At 40.7% G+C, this 18,711-nt stretch overlaps 1 protein-coding gene across 1 annotated transcript; it reads left to right on the forward strand.

Annotated features, from left to right (window-relative positions):
- The first annotated feature begins 580 nt into the window (after positions 1 to 580).
- On the forward strand, positions 581 to 6,937 carry ZBED8 (zinc finger BED-type containing 8). Its single transcript, XM_045502910.1, has 2 exons — positions 581 to 1,033; positions 4,499 to 6,937. The coding sequence occupies exon 2, from the start codon at positions 4,548 to 4,550 to the stop codon at positions 6,330 to 6,332; it is 1,785 nt and encodes a 594-aa protein (XP_045358866.1). The 5' UTR covers positions 581 to 1,033; positions 4,499 to 4,547; the 3' UTR covers positions 6,333 to 6,937.
- Positions 6,938 to 18,711: the final 11,774 nt, after the last annotated feature.

The raw sequence follows: 18,711 nt of genomic DNA on the forward strand, positions 1-18,711 counted from the left end.
GGAAATATCCCCCAAATAGGAAGGTCTTTCTTTCTGCAGTTTTCTAGTTTCTACTTTGGAATTTTTCCTCTAAAAATCTAATATGGGTTCATAACTTTAATATCATGTTAAAACGAATTTTAAATAAAATTGAAGATCTTTTCTCCAAATGAGTTTTTCTGAGGAAATTCATCCACATGCTCTAATTTATGGGAAGGGGTGACCTTCATGGGCAAATAAGACGCAAGCTCTAGAAGTTCATCTCCACTGTGAGTATCTTAATGAATTTACAGCCTCGCATTTGCCCGAATGTTTAACATGGGGTACAAGGAGTTTCCTTCCCTTTCCCCCTTGCTCACACAGAAAATGCTAATTATTGAATGTTACAATCCAAACCCAAAGCTTGACGCACACAAAATCTTATTTTAATTCTCTGAAGAACTATGTGGACTTTACCATACTTTCCATTCCTTAGATTCTACATTCATCCTCTCAGGCAGACACAAAAAATCCCCCCAACCGCGTACACAATTTACAAAAAAAAAAAAAAAAGGAGAGAGGGCCACGCGCATGCTCCCTACTCAGGTCAGCCGAGCCCTCCGCCGGTGGCTCAACGCGCCTGCGTGCAGAGAGACACCTCGCTCTGTCTGCAGGCGGGAACCCACAAGGAGAACCCGGATGGAACCCTGGCGCGACAGGGGTGGAGGTCGCTGCGGACGCTTCTGTCTCATCGCGCCTCGTAGCTTCCTGCTCGGGGACCCGACCAGAGGAGTCGCCGCCCTGCCCGGTTCCGGCGCCCACAGGCTGGATCCCAGCCCTAGCGGAGAGCGACCTGGAGCCGGAGACGGGCGCCTAAAAGAAGCCCGAGCATCCCTTGGGCCTGCGCCCAGGCTCGAAGACGGGCGGGTGGAGACCGAGCGGAGTCTTCTTTTCTCGCCCGGGCCGCTTCCCAAGCGCGCCGTCCTTAATAATGCACCAACAGGTCCTACCAGTTAGGAGCTGCGTGTGCTTTACATGCACGCTTAATCATTAAAGCTCCCAACAACCCTGTAAGGTAGGTACTATTGTCATCCCCACTTGAGGAATCGAGGCTTGGAAGGGACCCAGCCACCAGGTGACAAAGCCAGTATCCTAGGCGTTTGCCTCTGGAGCGCGTTTGCTCAGCTACTATATTTCCGCCCCCTTTCTCCGGGCTGTTGCCTTTAACTGGAAAGTGTACTGATGAATCCCGTCCCCCGGACACCCCCACCTCCCTTGGACTGGCATGGGCGATGGCTAGAGAGAAGTTGAGTCACGTTTGGTTTGGAGTTACAGGTTTACCGTTGCACTTGGGTTGTTGTCACTGCTGAAATATATATTTTAGCATTTCCCAAAGATTTCTGTTACATGAATGTTCACTTTTAACTGTTGTGATACCTTTTCATATATACCCTTGTGCCTCATGAACTTGCAAAAACATTTTTGTTATATCACATCTTTCACTCTGCATCTTGAGATAACTCCCAAACTCTCAAAAGAATCATTCTAAAAACGAAGTATGTCTATTTGTATAAGATAATGCTCTTTTTGTTTACTTTACTGTTATTGAAAATTCCCCACATAACATAAAAATAGAATAGTGTAGTGATGCGAACCCATCATTCAACTCCAACAGTTACCAACTCAAGGCCAATCTTATGCCTTCTGTCTCCACCCCACTCTGTGTGTGTGTGTGTGTGTGTGTGTGTGTGCGCGTGCGCGCGCGCGCGCACGCGCGCGCTGAAGTAGGGTATTTCAAAGGAGATCCCAGATGTCTTTTCATTTGTAAACCAGTAAGTCTGTATCTCCAATAAATGAGGTTTTTTTTTTTCACACAAGCATACCATTATCACATCTATTTAAATGAACAATAATTTCTTACCATGATGATGCCTTTTTAACGTTTACATATTTTAGGATATTGTGATTACTAAATACCATAGAGGAGCAAATGAAAATTGTGAGGTTCTAAAATGCAAGAAAGCCTCTTGGGCGGTAAATTAATCTTTAAGGATCTTGAAAATTCCTGCTACCCATTCTCCCTTTTTGAGGGGGATACGTGGCATGCTGCAAATGAATTTCTCTAAAAATTCTTTTGTTCAAAACAGGTACATTGTCAGTCAAAACATACTTGGTAGCATAGTCAGGGTGGATTGGAATAGACCCTTAACTGGACCTGTAATAATTTCTAACGAGACTGAAGCAAAGCTTTTCCATTCACTTCCTCTGTTCCCCAAAACACACATAGCAAATATACATAAGAGAATATAGAAAGATAAGCATTTTTATGCTGATGTCATAATTTTATTGTCAATTAGGAGAGTTTCTAAACAGACTTGTCCCTCTAGTCTTCATCACTTGACAAAAGAAAGTTTAAGATCAACCTTTAAACTTCAAATCGTCTGTATTGAGTGGCAGACATCTTCTGATTTTTAATTGACTCAACAGACAGCTATATGGCATGTCAACTTATTAGTTTACATAGAAGTACATTTTAAAGCTAGTTAATTGTGGCACAGCCACTAGAAAGTGTTTTAAGTTAATATTCTTGGCTTATTGTGAGGTTTTTTTATGGCCAAAATGGGCATTTGGATTTAAATGTGTCCCTGTTAAGTTATTTCAGCCACATTCTGTAGTGTAGGACTTTGGACACTTGAGGGTCACTTGTTTATCTGGGAGATAAAACTATTTTCTTTTTTATATATTTATTTTATTACTTTATTGATAGAACCCACAAGTGGGGGACAGAGGTAGAGGGGGAGAGAGAGAGAGAGAAAGAGAAAGAGAGAAAGAAAGAAAGAATCCTAAGCAGGCTCCATGCTCAGTTCAGAGTCCAATGCAGGGCTTGATTGCACACCCCTAGGATCATGACCTGAGCTGAAATCAAGAGTTGGATGCTCAACCCACTGAGCCACCCACATGTCCCAGAACTATTTTTCTAAGGTATATTTGAGCCTATCTGTGGATTATACCTTTGCTCATTGCTAAGGAGGGAGAAAAAGAGAAAAGGCCTGGCTTTCTTTCTTTTTAGGTCCTTTGACTTTCTTAGGAGGCTGTCATCAACTCAGAAACTTAAATGCCTATTAAAGCATTTAGACTTTACTTAGCAACCTAGAATATCTGCAAGGTAGGGGTTGGCCCAAAGGATATGTCTTTATTCCTCTAAATATGACTATTTACTATGATATGTATTCGCATCACCAGGACAAGATTTACAGTCTTTTCTTTTTTAAGTAATCTTTATGGCCAACATGGGGCTCAAACTCACAACCCTGAGATCAAGAATCACATACTGTACCAGCTGAGCCAGCCAGGTGCCCCAAGATTTAGAGTCTTTTGTTCTTCTGGAGAAGCTGATTTATTAGTTCTAAAATAGGCAGGGAGATACATAATTTCAAAGGAGTTCCCAGTGATTATGATGAGTATCTCTTATTAAAGATTACTGTTCTAGTTACTATTTGTAAAATTATCTAAAATGTTTATGTAGAATACAGATTTTGGGCCCCTACTGTAGAGCTAGGAAATCAGAATCTCTGGGGGTGGGGTCACAAATTTGCATGTTAACAAAAAACTTTGCTGATTCCTCCATTTACTAAGGAGGAACCACTACTTTCTAGTTCTTGTCCTCAGATTGAAACAAATCTTAATCTTGGGAATACTGCTTATTTTCATTCCATTGTTTCAGCTTCTTTCTTGACTGCTTTTACTGATGGGTAGTTCTATGAAAAAGCATCATGAAATTCCTATTGTAAAAAGGGTGTCCTTCTATGAGACATTTTTCTGAAGTCTCAGTAACAAGAATAGTTGTGTTTCTCTTGAGCAACTTGTTTTCCTTTTGTGCATGGACAATATGAATCATGGACTGGTAGTGTGTTACACTTTGGAAGCAAGGAAGCTCTGAGCCAAATCTGTGTCAAAGGCTGCTTAATCAGACCCATTTGAAATTCTCTACTTAAGTTGGAGTCAAAGCCACTCAAGCATCAAATAGTTTTACAGACTTGTCTAATCCTTAACTACGAAAAAGAACTAGTCACTGTGTCAAAATATGCCCTTACAGCGCTTAGTGAATGATTCCCTTCTCTATATCCTTATTCATAACTGCTGGTGTCGTATGTCCTTGGTGTAGAATGAAAGGAGGGGGTGGTAGTGAAATGCCATTTCAGGGAATACAAAATGTAGCAACTTTGTTTGGAACATACATCATTGAGAACAAATTAAGCCATAACTGCAGTTCACCAATAGAGGATTTATGAGTATTGACAAATTACGTGAGTCCACATCTCCCATACGTAGCTTGCTGGCAAGTCATTTATTCCAGGGTATTAGCTGTGAGTTGATAGCTTTAAGTTGGACTGCCATGCTGTCATGGTTCACTTTGAATGGACATGTTATAGGATATTTCTTGACATTGTACACATGACAGGATGGCATGTGATGTGGCTTTGTTTTAATTCAGTTAGCCACTGATTTTTAATGTGTGGGTTATATTTTACTCCCAAAGCAAAATTCTGCAGCATCTCTGGAATACTACCTGAGAATTTTGGGGTGCCATGTCGAAGAAGCGAAAATGGGATGATGACTATGTTCGTTACTGGTTCACCTGTACAACGGAGGTTGATGGAACTCAACGCCCACAATGTGTATTGTGTAACTCGATATTTTCAAATGCTGACCTCAGACCATCGAAATTGTCTGACCATTTTAACAGACAGCATGGTGGTGTAGGTGGGCATGATCTCAATAGCCTGAAGCATATGCCAGCACCATCGGATCAGAGAGAAACCTTGAAAGCATTTGGAGTTGCGTCTCATGAGGATGCCTTATTACAAGCATCATATCAGTTTGCGTATTTATGTGCCAAGGAGAAGAATCCTCATACAATAGCTGAAAAATTAGTGAAACCATGTGCATTGGAAATAGCACAAATAGTTTTGGGACCAGATGCACAAAAGAAGCTTCAGCAGGTACCTTTATCAGACGATGTGATCCATTCTAGAATTGATGAAATGAGCCAGGATATCTTACAGCAAGTTCTAGAAGACATCAAAGCCAGTCCTCTCAAAGTGGGTGTTCAACTTGCTGAGACAACTGACATGGATGACTGCAGTCAGCTAATGGCGTTTGTACGATACATAAAAGAAAGAGAGATCATAGAAGAATTTCTCTTCTGTGAACCATTGCAGTTAACAATGAAAGGAAAAGATGCGTTCAATCTCTTCAGAGACTTCTTTTTGAAGCATAAGATAGCACTTGATGTATGCGGCTCTGTTTGTACTGATGGTGCCTCTTCTATGCTAGGAGAAAATTCAGAATTTGTTGCTTGTGTGAAAAAAGAGGTACCTCATATCGTGATCACACATTGCTTGTTGAATCCCCATGAACTTGTCACAAAGACCTTGCCTACAAAACTGAGAGATGCTCTGTTTACTGTGGTGAGGGTAATAAATTTCATCAAAGGACGAGCTCCAAATCATCGCCTCTTTCAGGCTTTTTTTGAAGAAATTGGAATAGAGTATAGTGTCCTCCTTTTCCATACTGAAATGAGGTGGCTTTCCCGAGGTCAAATACTTACTCATATTTTTGAAATGTATGAAGAAATAAATCAGTTCCTTCACCACCAAAGTAGTAATTTAGTTGATGGCTTTGAAAATAAAGAGTTTAAAGTTCACTTAGCATACCTTGCAGATTTATTCAAACACCTCAATGAACTTAGTGCATCTATGCAAAGGACTGGGATGAACACAGTATCAGCTAGAGAAAAGTTATCTGCTTTTGTTAGGAAGTTTCCATTTTGGCTAAAGCGAATTGAGAAAAGAAATTTTACCAACTTTCCTTTTCTTGAAGAAATAATTGTTTCAGATAATGAAGCAGCCAGCATTGGAGCAGAAATAACCCTGCATCTGCAACAGTTGAACAGCTTCTTCCATGGATATTTTTCTGTTGGAGATCTTGATGAGGCAAGTAAATGGATACTGGATCCATTTCTTTTTAATCTGGATTTTGTTGATGATGGTTATCTGATGAAAAATGATCTTGCTGAATTACGAGCTAGTGGCCAAATCCTCATGGAATTTGAGACCATGAAGCTTGAGGATTTCTGGTGTGCTCAATTCACAGTGTTTCCAAGCCTGGCAAAGACAGCTCTACAAATCCTTGTACCATTTGCAACCACATACCTTTGTGAGTTGGGATTTTCATCACTTTTACATTTTAAAACAAAGTCCAGAAGCTGCTTTAATATGAATGATGACATCCGTGTGGCTATTTCAAAAAAAGTTCCTCGTTTCTCAGACATCATTGAACAAAAGCTACAGCTACAACAGAAGTCACTATAAGCTGATACATTTTTTAATGTATAATTTTTAATATATTCTTAATTGCATTGTAAAATTAAACTGCAATGCTGATTCTTTTCTATTTATGGTATACCAGATCCCATGGAAAAGTTCGGCTTGTTTAACTTTTCACTTTCACGTGAGGCATGTGAAACTGTTCTGAGAATAAAAACACAAGCAGCAGTAAAGACTAAGTACCACCACCTAGTTGATACATAGAATTCTTCTAATTCTAAGTGTGTGTTTAACCTGATGATGTGATACATAAAGACTCACAAGCACTAGACTATCCAGCTAAATGGTACACTAGCCTAGAAATGGAGCCAGAGAAAAGAGAAGATTTTCCAGAACATGCCTCTTCATCTTAAGAGTAAAAGTTGAAGGACCAAATGACAGACTGAGGCCTTGCATCTCTGTGAGTGTTGTTATGGGGAGGTTAATGGGATCAGAAGAGGATTATGAAATGTTATAGTGGGAGAATGGATGAGTCTAGTTTACATAAGATTTACTTTTAAATGTCTTCTTTGGAGTTAGTCTTACAATGTCCATTCCTCTAGCTCCCGTGCTCTAAATATCATGACATTAATAAATATCCTAATATCCTATTAGTCACTCTTTGTCTTCTTTTAAATTGTATCAGGACCCCAAGTCATTGAGGCTGTTAAAAAGAAGATACCAGAGCCTCACCCTAGAGATTCTGATTTAGCAGGCCTGGGATAAGCTCAGGGCCTTCATTCTTAACCAGCTTTCTAGATGGTTCTGATGGATTCTTTGGACCTCTGGCCTCATCTTATTTTTCCTTTACCCCAGTTTTCTCACTTACATCTCATGCTGTGTGTATTGTTCTAACATAGTTCAAAACTTCTGAATAGACCAGAATATAAATAATAAATAAATTGGTATGAAATCACTGTAGTAATTCAGGGCCATCAAAAAAATCCCTATGGGAATTTAAGTTAATACACTCCTGGATAATAATTTGGTAAAATATGCTTTTTAATTTTAATAAACTTACATTTTTATTTCAAAACTTTATTATCTTATCAAAGTAGCATGCTAAAAAATGGGTCTTATAATGAAAAGCCACAGTTCCTTGCCTGCCCAATTACTGTAACCGTCTCTGCTTTAATTTTTTGTGGTTCCACCCTTCTGTGTTAGTAACATGTTTATAACAAACACATATGCCAGTTTTGTGTTTTGTTTTGTTTTGTTTTTTATTAAGTAAACTCTAACATGAGGCTCAAACTCACAACGCTGAGACCAAGAGTTGTGTGCTCCACTAACTGAGCCAGCCAGGTGCCCCAACATATGCCAGTTTTGATTTATCAGCTTTAACTTTTTTAAGTTTATTTATTTTGAGAGAGAGAGAGAGAGAGAGAGCACAAATGGAGAGGGGCAGAGAGAGAGGAAGAGAGAGAATCCCAAGCGGGCTCTGTGCTCAGGGATCCATCTCACAAACCCTGAGATCATGACCTGAGCCCAAATCAAGAGTCAGACACTTAACCAACTGAGCCATACAGGGGCCCCAATTTATCAGCTCCTCTAGATAATAGGTAATTATTGAATTTATAATATGTTCATCTCTCCTATTCCCAATGTTTTATTATTGTAGTATTAATTTTAGTTCCCTTCTTGATTACTCATTACCCTTTGGGGATTTTTTTCCCTCTGGGAATTTACCTCCTAGAAAGAATTGGGGATATTCGCAAAGTTTTATTTATGACAGGTAGTTACAACATTTTTGTAATAGTGAAAAATAGGGAGAAAAGGTCCTGAAGGGGAATGGAATCTGACTTAGGTGCCACCTGCAAATTGAAGTTTGTATTTTCTACCCAAAACTCGACTTCATCGCTATCCATCAAAATACTTTTATCAATAAACATACATATATGCTTTTCATCTAAAAACGTAGTTGCATAATATCAATCCTATTTTTTTTCTAGTATAATCTAACATCAAGAGCAGTGGGAAGAATTTCCAAAGCTAATATAGGAATAAATCTGGAAGAGAATGTATAAAGTTTCATACGTATGTGTATCTAAGGATAGGAAGGAAGAAGGATGGGAGCAAGTGCATGTAATGAAGCGTGGAAACTAGCAATACAAAAAAGCAGGACTAGAACACAAAGCCAGAAGCAAGTGACCTTTGGTGGCCAGTATTTCATTAAGTCCACTAGAATTCTGTCTTCAACTAAATTCATTAATTTCTGCTCTGAAACAAAAACCGAAAGGATTTTTTTAAAGTTTATTTATCTATTTTGAGAGAGAGAAGAGTGAGCGGTACAGAGAGAATTTCAAGCAGGCTCTGCACCATTAGCTCAGAGCCCGATGCAGGACTCAAAACCATGAACCGCGAGATCGTGAGCTGCACCAAAATCAAGAGTCTGACGCTTAACTGACTGAACCACCCACGTGCTCCAACTAAAAGGATATTTTAAAGGGAATAGCTGAGCTTTTAATTCATTTTTGAATTCAACAGTTTTATTTCCTCCTGATCAAATTAAAGAAACTAGTGTCTGCTAAATGGAGAAGAAACTTGGATTTTTTTTTAATTAAAAAAAAATCTCCCACAAAGATACATGTGTTGGCACTTATAAGTCATGTGTTGGTTTCTTTTTCTCCCAAGAAAGAGATAATTTTATTTTTACTATACAATTAAAGTCATTGGAAAATTGCAAAAGGAATCAGGATGAAGACGTAATCTTTATGACCAGCAGATGTCACTCTCTGTACATTATGGGTTGAGAGTAAATGTAACTGCATCATAGATTTTGCCAAATATCTGATCTTAAACATCTCTAGAAAAAGGATTAGTAGCTCAAATTAAAAATGTCCCCTGTGCCTCTCCTGGCTCAAAATTGGCAGACAGAACAATGGTGGGGCATTGAGAAACGGGTAGGAAAAAGAACATATAAATGGCTTTTTCTCTAAAACTGACTTGAGCATATGAATCTTTTGACATCTTAGCTACTTTTCTAAGCCATCAAAAGCTACCTGAAGTGGGTGGATAGGTCAGCACGTACTCCTTTGCTATTCCATGACAGTTAATAAGGCTAACAGAAGTACCAAAGGCAAAGCCATACCCAGATAATGTGTCTTTTCCAGTGAGAGTAAATTGCTGTCGCTTCCATGATAGAAGAGATCTAATGTAATACACCTGCCACTAAGTGCCCATATCAGGGCTCATTGTTGGTCTCTGGTCTCTGCTGTTGGCAGGTCAGGCACTCAGTAGGTCAGTCTTGGTGAGGGGACGTCCATGTTGCTGATCCTGTGTATAAGCCAACAACCTTGCCAACATGGCCACTCTTGTACTTGGGCCCATTGAGCTGTCATTAGGATGACTGGAAAAAGAGGCTAATAGATACATCTTGTCCTAATTATTGAGAGCCTCCTTTGTATTTATATAGGTTCAGCTAGGCCTTTGAGAAGCCCTCAAGCCAAGGTCAGCTGTCATAAGAGACCCATATATACTTTAGTATTCCTGCTATTCTCAGTCATTTGCTGGAAGCAGCACAGGGAAGTGTGAACCAGCCCAGGTGTGGTGATGAATTTCAGAGTACAACAGCTGGGGCTCTTAATTATGTCTCCCTGTAGTTGTGTGTCTAGAAAGTACATTCTTATGGATGTACAGTGTCCTTTGGTGAACATTCACTGGAGCACAATAATCTTCAATTCTCTGCTTATTCTAAGAGGTCCATCCATATACTTCAACCCCAGATCTTGTCACTTGTCTTATAAATCTGTTCTTTCCAAGTCCTGAACAGTCATCAAACCCTTAGTAACTGCCGTGGGATACTAGAGTTTAGATCATACTTATGGACAGTGCTCGGTTCAGAAATAGTAGACAACCAATTGTACTGCTCAGAATTCTCCTTAGGGTATTTCAGAAACGTACCCGATTGAGGTGGTAATGCACCAGCCTATTGGGCAAAAATAAACTATAAACCAGACCTAAAATTCTTGTTAGTCAGCTGGTCATAAGTAACTGGTCATGTAGCCAAAGTTAAAGACTGAGGAAAAGGAAACCTTGTAACAGGAGTAAGTGTCCAAGGAGTTGACCCTTGCTTTGTGCACTTGCTTGTGCTTTCTAGACCTGCTTGATCTCTCTGCCTTGTATGCCATTTCTCCTTGATGATTGATGGCTTCTGTGCACAGTCCAGTTAATGGCTTGCTGGATCACACAGCTCCCACGGAGCTGGTTCTCAAAAGGGAAACCAGCTATCTTCAAAAGAGGGTGTGGATTTGCTCCCAAACCCTAGAGGTATATGCTTTGATTCTCCTGTTGGCATTTGCCCAAGGCTCCACACAGAATCCTGATTTGCCACATTATGTGTCATTGGATCTGCTGATCTTAAGTTTCAAGTGACAGAGTAGCTAGCACTACCACATGGACTTTCTACAGAGCCTTTTCCAATCCACCCAAAACGGTCAATGTTACGGTAAATTGGTCAGAGTGATACACTCAAATATGGTATATATTGCCTATAAAAGCCAAAAGGCCCACCAAGCATCATGCCTCTGTTGCAGTGGTAGGTGATAGAGGATACAGCCACTTGGGTTTCAGCTCGAAAGATCTATTGCAACATGCTCCAGACCATTAGCACACCAGAAACTTCACCAAGCCACATGAGTCCCTGGATTTTTACAGGGTTTACCTCTCATTCTCCAAACTCACATGCATTTTACTAAGGCATCTCAAGTACTGTTTACTACCTTCGTGTCAGATCCAGTCTGCATTTCATCAGTGAAGTGAACCACTGTGATATACTGAAATGTCAGGATGACCCCAGTCTCTGCAGATTATATTGTTAACAGACAGTCGGTTAAGGTAGCCCTAAGGGAAGACGGTAGAGGTGGTCTCTTGGTTCTGCAAGGTAAAAACAAGCTGCTTCTGGTCATCATTGCAAATTGATATGGGGGGGGGGGGCATTTGCCAGATCACTAATGGTATATGAAGGGCCATAAGGGTTATGTTGATTTTCTCTCACAAAGATAGCACACCTGAAACAGCAGCTGTAATTGGAGTCCTCACCTGTTTAAGTTTACAGTAATCCATAGTAAGTCTCAGGTCCATCAACCTTTGGCACAGGACAAACAGATGAATTTAAGTGGAGACATGATAGATACCAAGCCTGTGGTGCATGAATCTCTTCAATTTCCTATAAGGATGTGCTGTTTCTTTTGGCTTGCTGCCTTGGTAAGGAGAGGACTTTCTAGGGTCTTCTACTGGACCGTTTTTACAACAATAACCCTCAGTACATGGATCAGAGAGGAAATTTGGGGATTCTGCCAGTTATGATGTATGTGTAATGTAATTAACATGTTCAAGAACTGGAGATACAACCACTGGGTTCACAGACCTACTAGGCTTTCTTTAATTTTAAGTTGGGCCAATATGCCGTTCATTACCTGACCACCATTAGCCCCCATGTTGGCTGGTGGACCATCGTAGTGTTTTGAGGTCCCAGAAATTAGTGCCATTTCAGGACTAGTGCTTATTAATCCCCAACAGATCTGAGGATTTTTTTTTTTTTTTTTTTGCAGTATACAGTCACCCCATTCAAGACTGCAACTCTCTGAGGAAGTATTGAAAGAAGGTTTATAGTATCTATTGTGGCAGTTTTGAGTTCTTAAGAGAACTCAGCATGTCCTTCAGTCAAGGGGCTCTGGGTCTGACAGCTGGTTTACATCTGCAAGCAGGAGAAGAGGCTATGACTCTCTGTCTAGTGACTTTAGTCAGACTTCTGAGCACCAGACCTAGAGTTTTTCCTATTGTATGAATCAAGTAATATTTAGTAGACTTCCCATCTATTTCATTCCTAGGTCCCTATACCAACTACCTACTGCATTAGAGTTCTCCAGAGAAACAGAAAGAATAGGATGTATGTATATATACATAGGAAGAGATTTATTATAAAAAACCGACTCACATAATTACAGAAGCTGGCAAGTCCAAAATTGGCAGGGTGGGCTAGTAGGCCAGACAGGCAGGAAAGGGATCCAGTCTGAAGACAGTCTGCTAGAGATTGCATTCTTGATTGGGAAAGTTGGTCTTTTTATTCTATTCAGGACTTCAACTAATTGGGTGAGGCACACTCATCTTTTGGAGGGCAATCTGCTTTACTCCAAGTCCACCAATTTAAATGTTAATCTTATCCAAATATACCCTTGCAGACACACCCAGAATAACATTTGCTCAGCCAAATTGACACATAAAAGTAACCATCAACAGCTACTATCAATGATCCCTGGTGGTCAAAACATTCTGAGGGCTGTTTTGTCCCTGCTGTGTATTATGTTAAGTGCATCCACCTTATTTCTAGCAACTGAACACTGCCATTTGGCCTCTGCTACTCTACATCCCTTCAAACCCAATGAAATTAATGAACAGCATTGAATCAATGACAGCGTCTTCTACCATTATACCCACTAACAGAGAACAACCACCACAGAGACTTTCAAGAATATGGATGATCTCTTTAATGTATTGCTCAATACCTTAGTGAAGGAGTGTCCGCTGGGTCCTCTCGAACCATACCGTAGGGGGCAGTAGTGGGTGAGGGAATTTGAAGGTCACACACAGTGTATTTACCCCAACATTTCTCTCTCCCTAAATCTTTTAATTTCTTTCTCTACATTATGCCAAGGAAGTTCTGGGATTTGAAACTCCTGATATTCAGGTCACTGTTGAGTCCAAATAAGCAAACTCTTAGTACAAGTTAGCACATTACAGAACCCCTGATAAGTACACCCATATCAGTCATTTGGCTGTTATATTCTGCTTTCTTGGGTCTAATGCTCTTAGACTCCCATTCCACACATATTCACTGGGTTTCTGCCTATATAAGTTAGAAAAATCTTGCCGTTATCTTGGATGATAAAATCTTTCCTTCAGGATCAGACTCTGAACTTGTTTCCTTGTAATATGCTAGATCTGACTCTAGTTATGGGCCTAGTGGCAACAAGGAGCAGTGGCATAGATCTTAAAGAGCAAAAGCGACTCCTTGAAAAGCACCTGCCTCAGGTGAGGTTGTTACACAGACTTTAAGCAAAGGAAGCCTAATCTCAGACACGGAAGGTGAAGACAAGGAAGGTTCAGAGTGACTTAGGGGTTAAGATTTTCAACTTCCTCTAAGCCTGTGCAGATGTCCTCATCCCAAGTCATGGAATCAGACACTGTCCCAATTCTCATCCAAGCTTTCAGTGGAAGACATAGACTGTGAATTCAATTTACATTTAAATTCTGCAACCCTCACAATTAAATATTGTGTCTGAGTTTGCAGCTACAAAAGATTTGAGGTACTTCTAGGGCTACCATGGACTCTCCCTAACCAGGACTTGAGCTGAGACTTTGAAGACCCGAATATGTCGTTTTCTTTGTGTAAGCACTCCTGCATTCTTAGAAGAAAGCATCCCACCCCACAGAACTCGAAGTCCTCATTATTCCCAGCAGCCACTTGATCTCCCAAGGCACCTGCTTCAGGAAGTTGTTCGTCACAATAATCTGCAGCCAATAATTTGATTAATCAGTACCGCTCTGTGCCACGGGTTACCAGCATCCCATTGCCATGACAAGAAGCTCAATATCACATTCAAGTCTAAAGACGTATCCAAACACCTGCAAAAATTGCATCTTTGGGCATCTGTTTCCTGAGAATTCTGGTACCAATTTCTGTATCAGTCAGGAGACACAAACTCTACTGATTACTCTCACAGAGAGAATTTAATATAAAGAATTGTTACCCAGGTATTAGAAAACTGGAAAAGCAAAAGTAATACTGTAGTAAAAACATAGAAAGCAGTTACCAACCTGACGGCCGGAAGAAAGAAGAGCTTGGGATTAATAAAATTTGGTAGCTTGGATAAAGGGTCCCATGGAGCTGGGACAGGAAAAGCATCTTCAGGCTGTTACCAGTATGTCTGAAGAAGCATAATGAGGCTGGTTCTGAAATTGTGAGGAAAAATGTAAACTTGAACCAGCTGCTCCCATAGGAAATAATTCTGTCATTGCCAGAGTGAGGAACTGTTGTTTGGGCGACAGTGACTGTAACAGGAAGCAAAAGAGAAAAGAGCAAGATCCTTGCCACTCCTCTAGAGTTCCAGTCTCCCTCTAGTGCCTCCTGTTGGCAGACAACAGAAGGCCAGCTGGCAAAGAAGAAACCATTTGTGGAGTCCCAGCCTAGGCATCATAGAGCAGCAGCATTTGAAGCTAAGAAACTATAGCTTAGTAGCTGTGTGTGTGTGTGTATGTGTGTGTGTGTGTGTGTGTGTGTGTGTGTGTGTGTGTTTGTGTGTGTGTGTCATACTTCAGCATGCATCTCTGGACGATAACTCCCTAATACTAATACTCAGGTCAGGGGCGCCTGGGTGGTGCAGTCGGTTAAGCGTCCGACTTCAGCCAGGTCACGATCTCGCGGTCCGGGAGTTCGAGCCCCGCGTCAGGCTCTGGGCTGATGGCTCAGAGCCTGGAGCCTGTTTCCGATTCTGTGTCTCCCTCTCTCTCTGCCCCTCCCCCGTTCATGCTCTGTCTCTCTCTGTCCCAAAAATAAATAAACGTTGAAAAAAAAATTAATACTCAGGTCATATTCAAAGTTCCTCCAATTGCCCCCCAAATATCTTTTTAATTTTTTGAAACACCTTTTAGTTTTTTTAATGACATTAACGTTTCAAAGAATGTTCCATTCTCTGAATTGTTTTCTCTTATATCATTTAACCAGTTCCTCTGTTCTCTATTTTCTGCTAATCAGAATTTAGCTATGAAGGCTTGATTATATTCAAGTTAAAATCCTTAATGCATCATATAATGTCAGACTGTTATATCCTTGGTAATATTGAATTTCCTTACATGTTAACAGAGCATTCCCCAAATGTCTCCATTTCTTAAGAGTGTGTTTTATTTCTAATACAGAATACAGGCATGTGGGAAATGGAAAAAGCACAGTGAAGGCCGTGCCCCCCACCTCATTTCTCAGCCCCACATATCCTCTCCAGAGGCAGCTGCTGTTACCAGACTATCTTTAAAGAGATAGTTACACATAAACTGTGTGTGTGTGTGTGTGTGTGTGTGTGTGTGAGAGAGAGAGAGAAAGAGAGAGAGAGAGAGAAGCTTTATTCTTCATAAGCAATAGCACACATAAGGATTTTTTATTTTATTAAAAATTTATTATTTTTTATTTTTATTAAGTGAATAAGACATGTAGAGCTAAGTGTCTTCTGAGTGTTGTTTCAAAGCAATCTGTAGAAGTCTTTTGAAATACAAGATTTAGAGAAATTAGTCTCCTTTCACTGCACAATAGCAGATAGATTAAAAAAGAACTTCCTATCCACTAGCTAAATTTCACCTATGCAGTTAAATTATGCCTTGTTTCCTCAGTCTGGGAGTTCTGCTTTTCTTTCCATTATTTCTCATAATCCCCCCTTAAATTGTGCAGGCAAAACGTGGCAAGGCCTTGGTTTCTTTACTCATTCCCATGCTGCTCTCTCTCAGAGCTTGATTCTGCAAATCCTTAGACTTTCCTAGCAGGGCATGTCCCTGAAATCAAATGTCTGTTCATTTCTGGTCCCCACACTGACTTGAAAAACGTCATCAAGAGCTTTTTGCATTAGACTCCAAAATGTCTCTCCAACTGAAGTCCCTCGAGTTACATCTGGAAAGTGGTTGGATCTTTTCTGGGTCATTTCCTGTTGAACATAAGTGGTATCTATTTTGGTCTGACTTCATTTGTGCTGGGACTCTTGCAGGCCCGGGGCTTTAAGTCTCCTGAAACCTTAGGCCAAAGGAGCCTCTCTGAATTCTCTTGTATTTTTCCTTCCTGCAAAGACTGATTGAAGTCTTCCTGCGAAGACTTTGTGGAAGCCCTTGTCCCGCTGACTGTGGCCCCAGTAGAAGAACTTAGGGCTGGACAAGGGATGTGCTCTCATCGCACCTCTGGCCCCCGCTCACTGTGTAACCTTGGGAAGATGGGCTGCTTCTGTGCCTCCATTCCTTCAGCTGTATGATGGGAGAAATACTAGTCCCAAACTTGGAAGAATAGAACAGAATACTCTGTGAAATGTTTTTTATTAACAGAAATTATATAATTGTAGGGGGGGGTCACTATTATTAACTCTCTCAGCTCTCTGCCACATCCCCAGATCCAACTCATCTATCAGAGCAAAAGAAGAATTTCCAAGAACTGCAACACAGTATATTCTGTATTTTTTTTTTAATTTTATTGAGGGGAAGGGTATACAATAAATACTAGATTCCCATGGTTTAAAAGTCAAATTATTCCCAGGCGCCTGGGTGGCTCAGTTGGTTAAGCGTCTGACTTTGGCTCAGGTCATGATCTCATGGTTCATGGGTTCGAGCCCCACATTGGGCTCTGTGCTGAGAGCTCAGAGCCTGGAGCCTGCTTTGGATTCTGTGTCTCCCTCTCTCTCTGCCTCTCCCTTGCTCACATTCTGTCTCTCTCTCATAAATAAACATTAAAAAAAATTTTTTTTAAGTCAAATTATTCGAGGAGTGCCTGGGTGGCTCATTCGGCTAAGTGTCCAACTCTTGGTTTCAGCTCAGGTCATGATCTCACGGTTCATGAGTTTGAGCCCTGCATCTGGCTCCATGCTGACAGTGCAGAATCTGCTTGGGACTCTCTCTCGCCCTCTCTCTCTGCCCCTCCCCCACTCTCTCTCTCTCCCCAAATAAATAAATAAACTTTGGGGGAAAAAAAAGATTGGGACCCACCTTACATTTATTTAAAAAAAAAAAAGCCAAATTTTCCCATACTGTGAAAAATAACTCTTCCTCTTAACAGTGTTTTCCAGTTCCCCTCCCCAGAGACAGCTTCTTGGGTCACAATGTTTTGTCTATCTTTCTTGAGACAGATTATGCTTATACATCCTTGTGTGTTTGTGTGCATTTTCCTCACCTCTTTTTCTTTTAACTTGGATGATAGCAAACTATACACACTGTTCTGCTCCTTGTTTTTCCCCCTAAACAACGTACATTGCAGATAATTCCATAGTAGTACATAGAGCTCTGCCTCTAGGTACGTATACATAATGATTAATTATTTAATTAGCTTATTTAATTAGTTCCTTATGGCTATTTAGATTGTTTAAGTCTTTTATTAGTTCAAACACAGTTGCAATGAACAACTTCATGCACACTTCCAGGATGAGTTGTGGAAATAAAACAGCTGTGTCAAAAATAAACTGTATTTTCAATTTTTACAGATCTACAAACATTCCTTGCAGTTCAGCTATCATCTTGTCTGATTCTAAGTGACATAGTACCCAGGGCAGCCAACACTCACTCCAACGTCACGATCTTTCTGTGGAATGGCAGCAAGTTCTCTCTTTCAGCAGCTGTCTCCCCAGTGCTGCCACATTAGCAAGACCCCATCTGGAATTATCTCATCCTGGAGAACTCCACAGCCCCAAAGCCCCTTGTTGAAAGTAAACATTGACAATCTGGGTCTTGGCCATTAGCTATTTGGAATGATTCATTAATCATTTTTAACCCTCTTTTGTACCAAAATTGGAGAAAGGAAAGGGTGGAAGAAAAGGTAAAAAGAAAGGCCAGGAATGCCTACATTTTAATCATGGATGGAAGTCAAAAGATTGTGGACTTTCTTTGTCTTGATTCCACAACTCACTACCACAAGTCACTGAAGGACTCTGCCCTCTTTGTCTGCATGAAGACATGAAATGAAATGAAAACCAAAGACCAAATTATTCCTCAGGACCTTCTCTCCTTTGAAGATTCAGATGCAGTGTAGCTCAGGGGCACTTGTTCTCCCAAGTTCGCCATATTGGAAAGGCAAGAGATTTCACAAATCTGTACGTGATTAATGTCCAAATGGGTGGTACAGTTGAGAAGGCATTTAGACAGTGGTGTGCTGGTAATCAGGCTGCAGGCTGGGTTGAAGGAAGAGTGTCTTGATTTCTAGCCTTTGCTGATTTCTGTCTTGTAATTATTCCCATTATGACAATTACAAACTTAAGATACGTCACTTAACTCAGAATTGGAAAGGGAAGCACGGAATTGGCTGCTGTCTCCAGCTAACCACTAGTTAGGAATTCAAAGAAAGCATTTTCTTCAGACTGTTCTGTGTTGAGAGGCCCTTCATGAAAGAGAAGAGATTTGGGGATGCCTGGGTGGCTCAGTTGGTTGGGCATCCAACTTTGGCTCAGGTCATGATCTTGGGGTTTGTGAGTTTGAGCCCCGTGTTGGGCTCTGTGCTGACAGCTCAGACCCTGGAGCCTGCTTCAGATTCTGTGTCTCCCTCTCTCTCTGCACCTCCCCCACTTGTGTTCTGTCTCTCTCAAAAATAACATTTAAAAAAATTAAGAAAGAGAAGAGATTTGAAGTAGGCACTGAAGGATAGTGCTGTAGGAGT

Source organism: Leopardus geoffroyi, chromosome A1 (genome assembly GCF_018350155.1).
Source record: "Leopardus geoffroyi isolate Oge1 chromosome A1, O.geoffroyi_Oge1_pat1.0, whole genome shotgun sequence".
NCBI lineage: Eukaryota > Metazoa > Chordata > Mammalia > Carnivora > Felidae > Leopardus > Leopardus geoffroyi.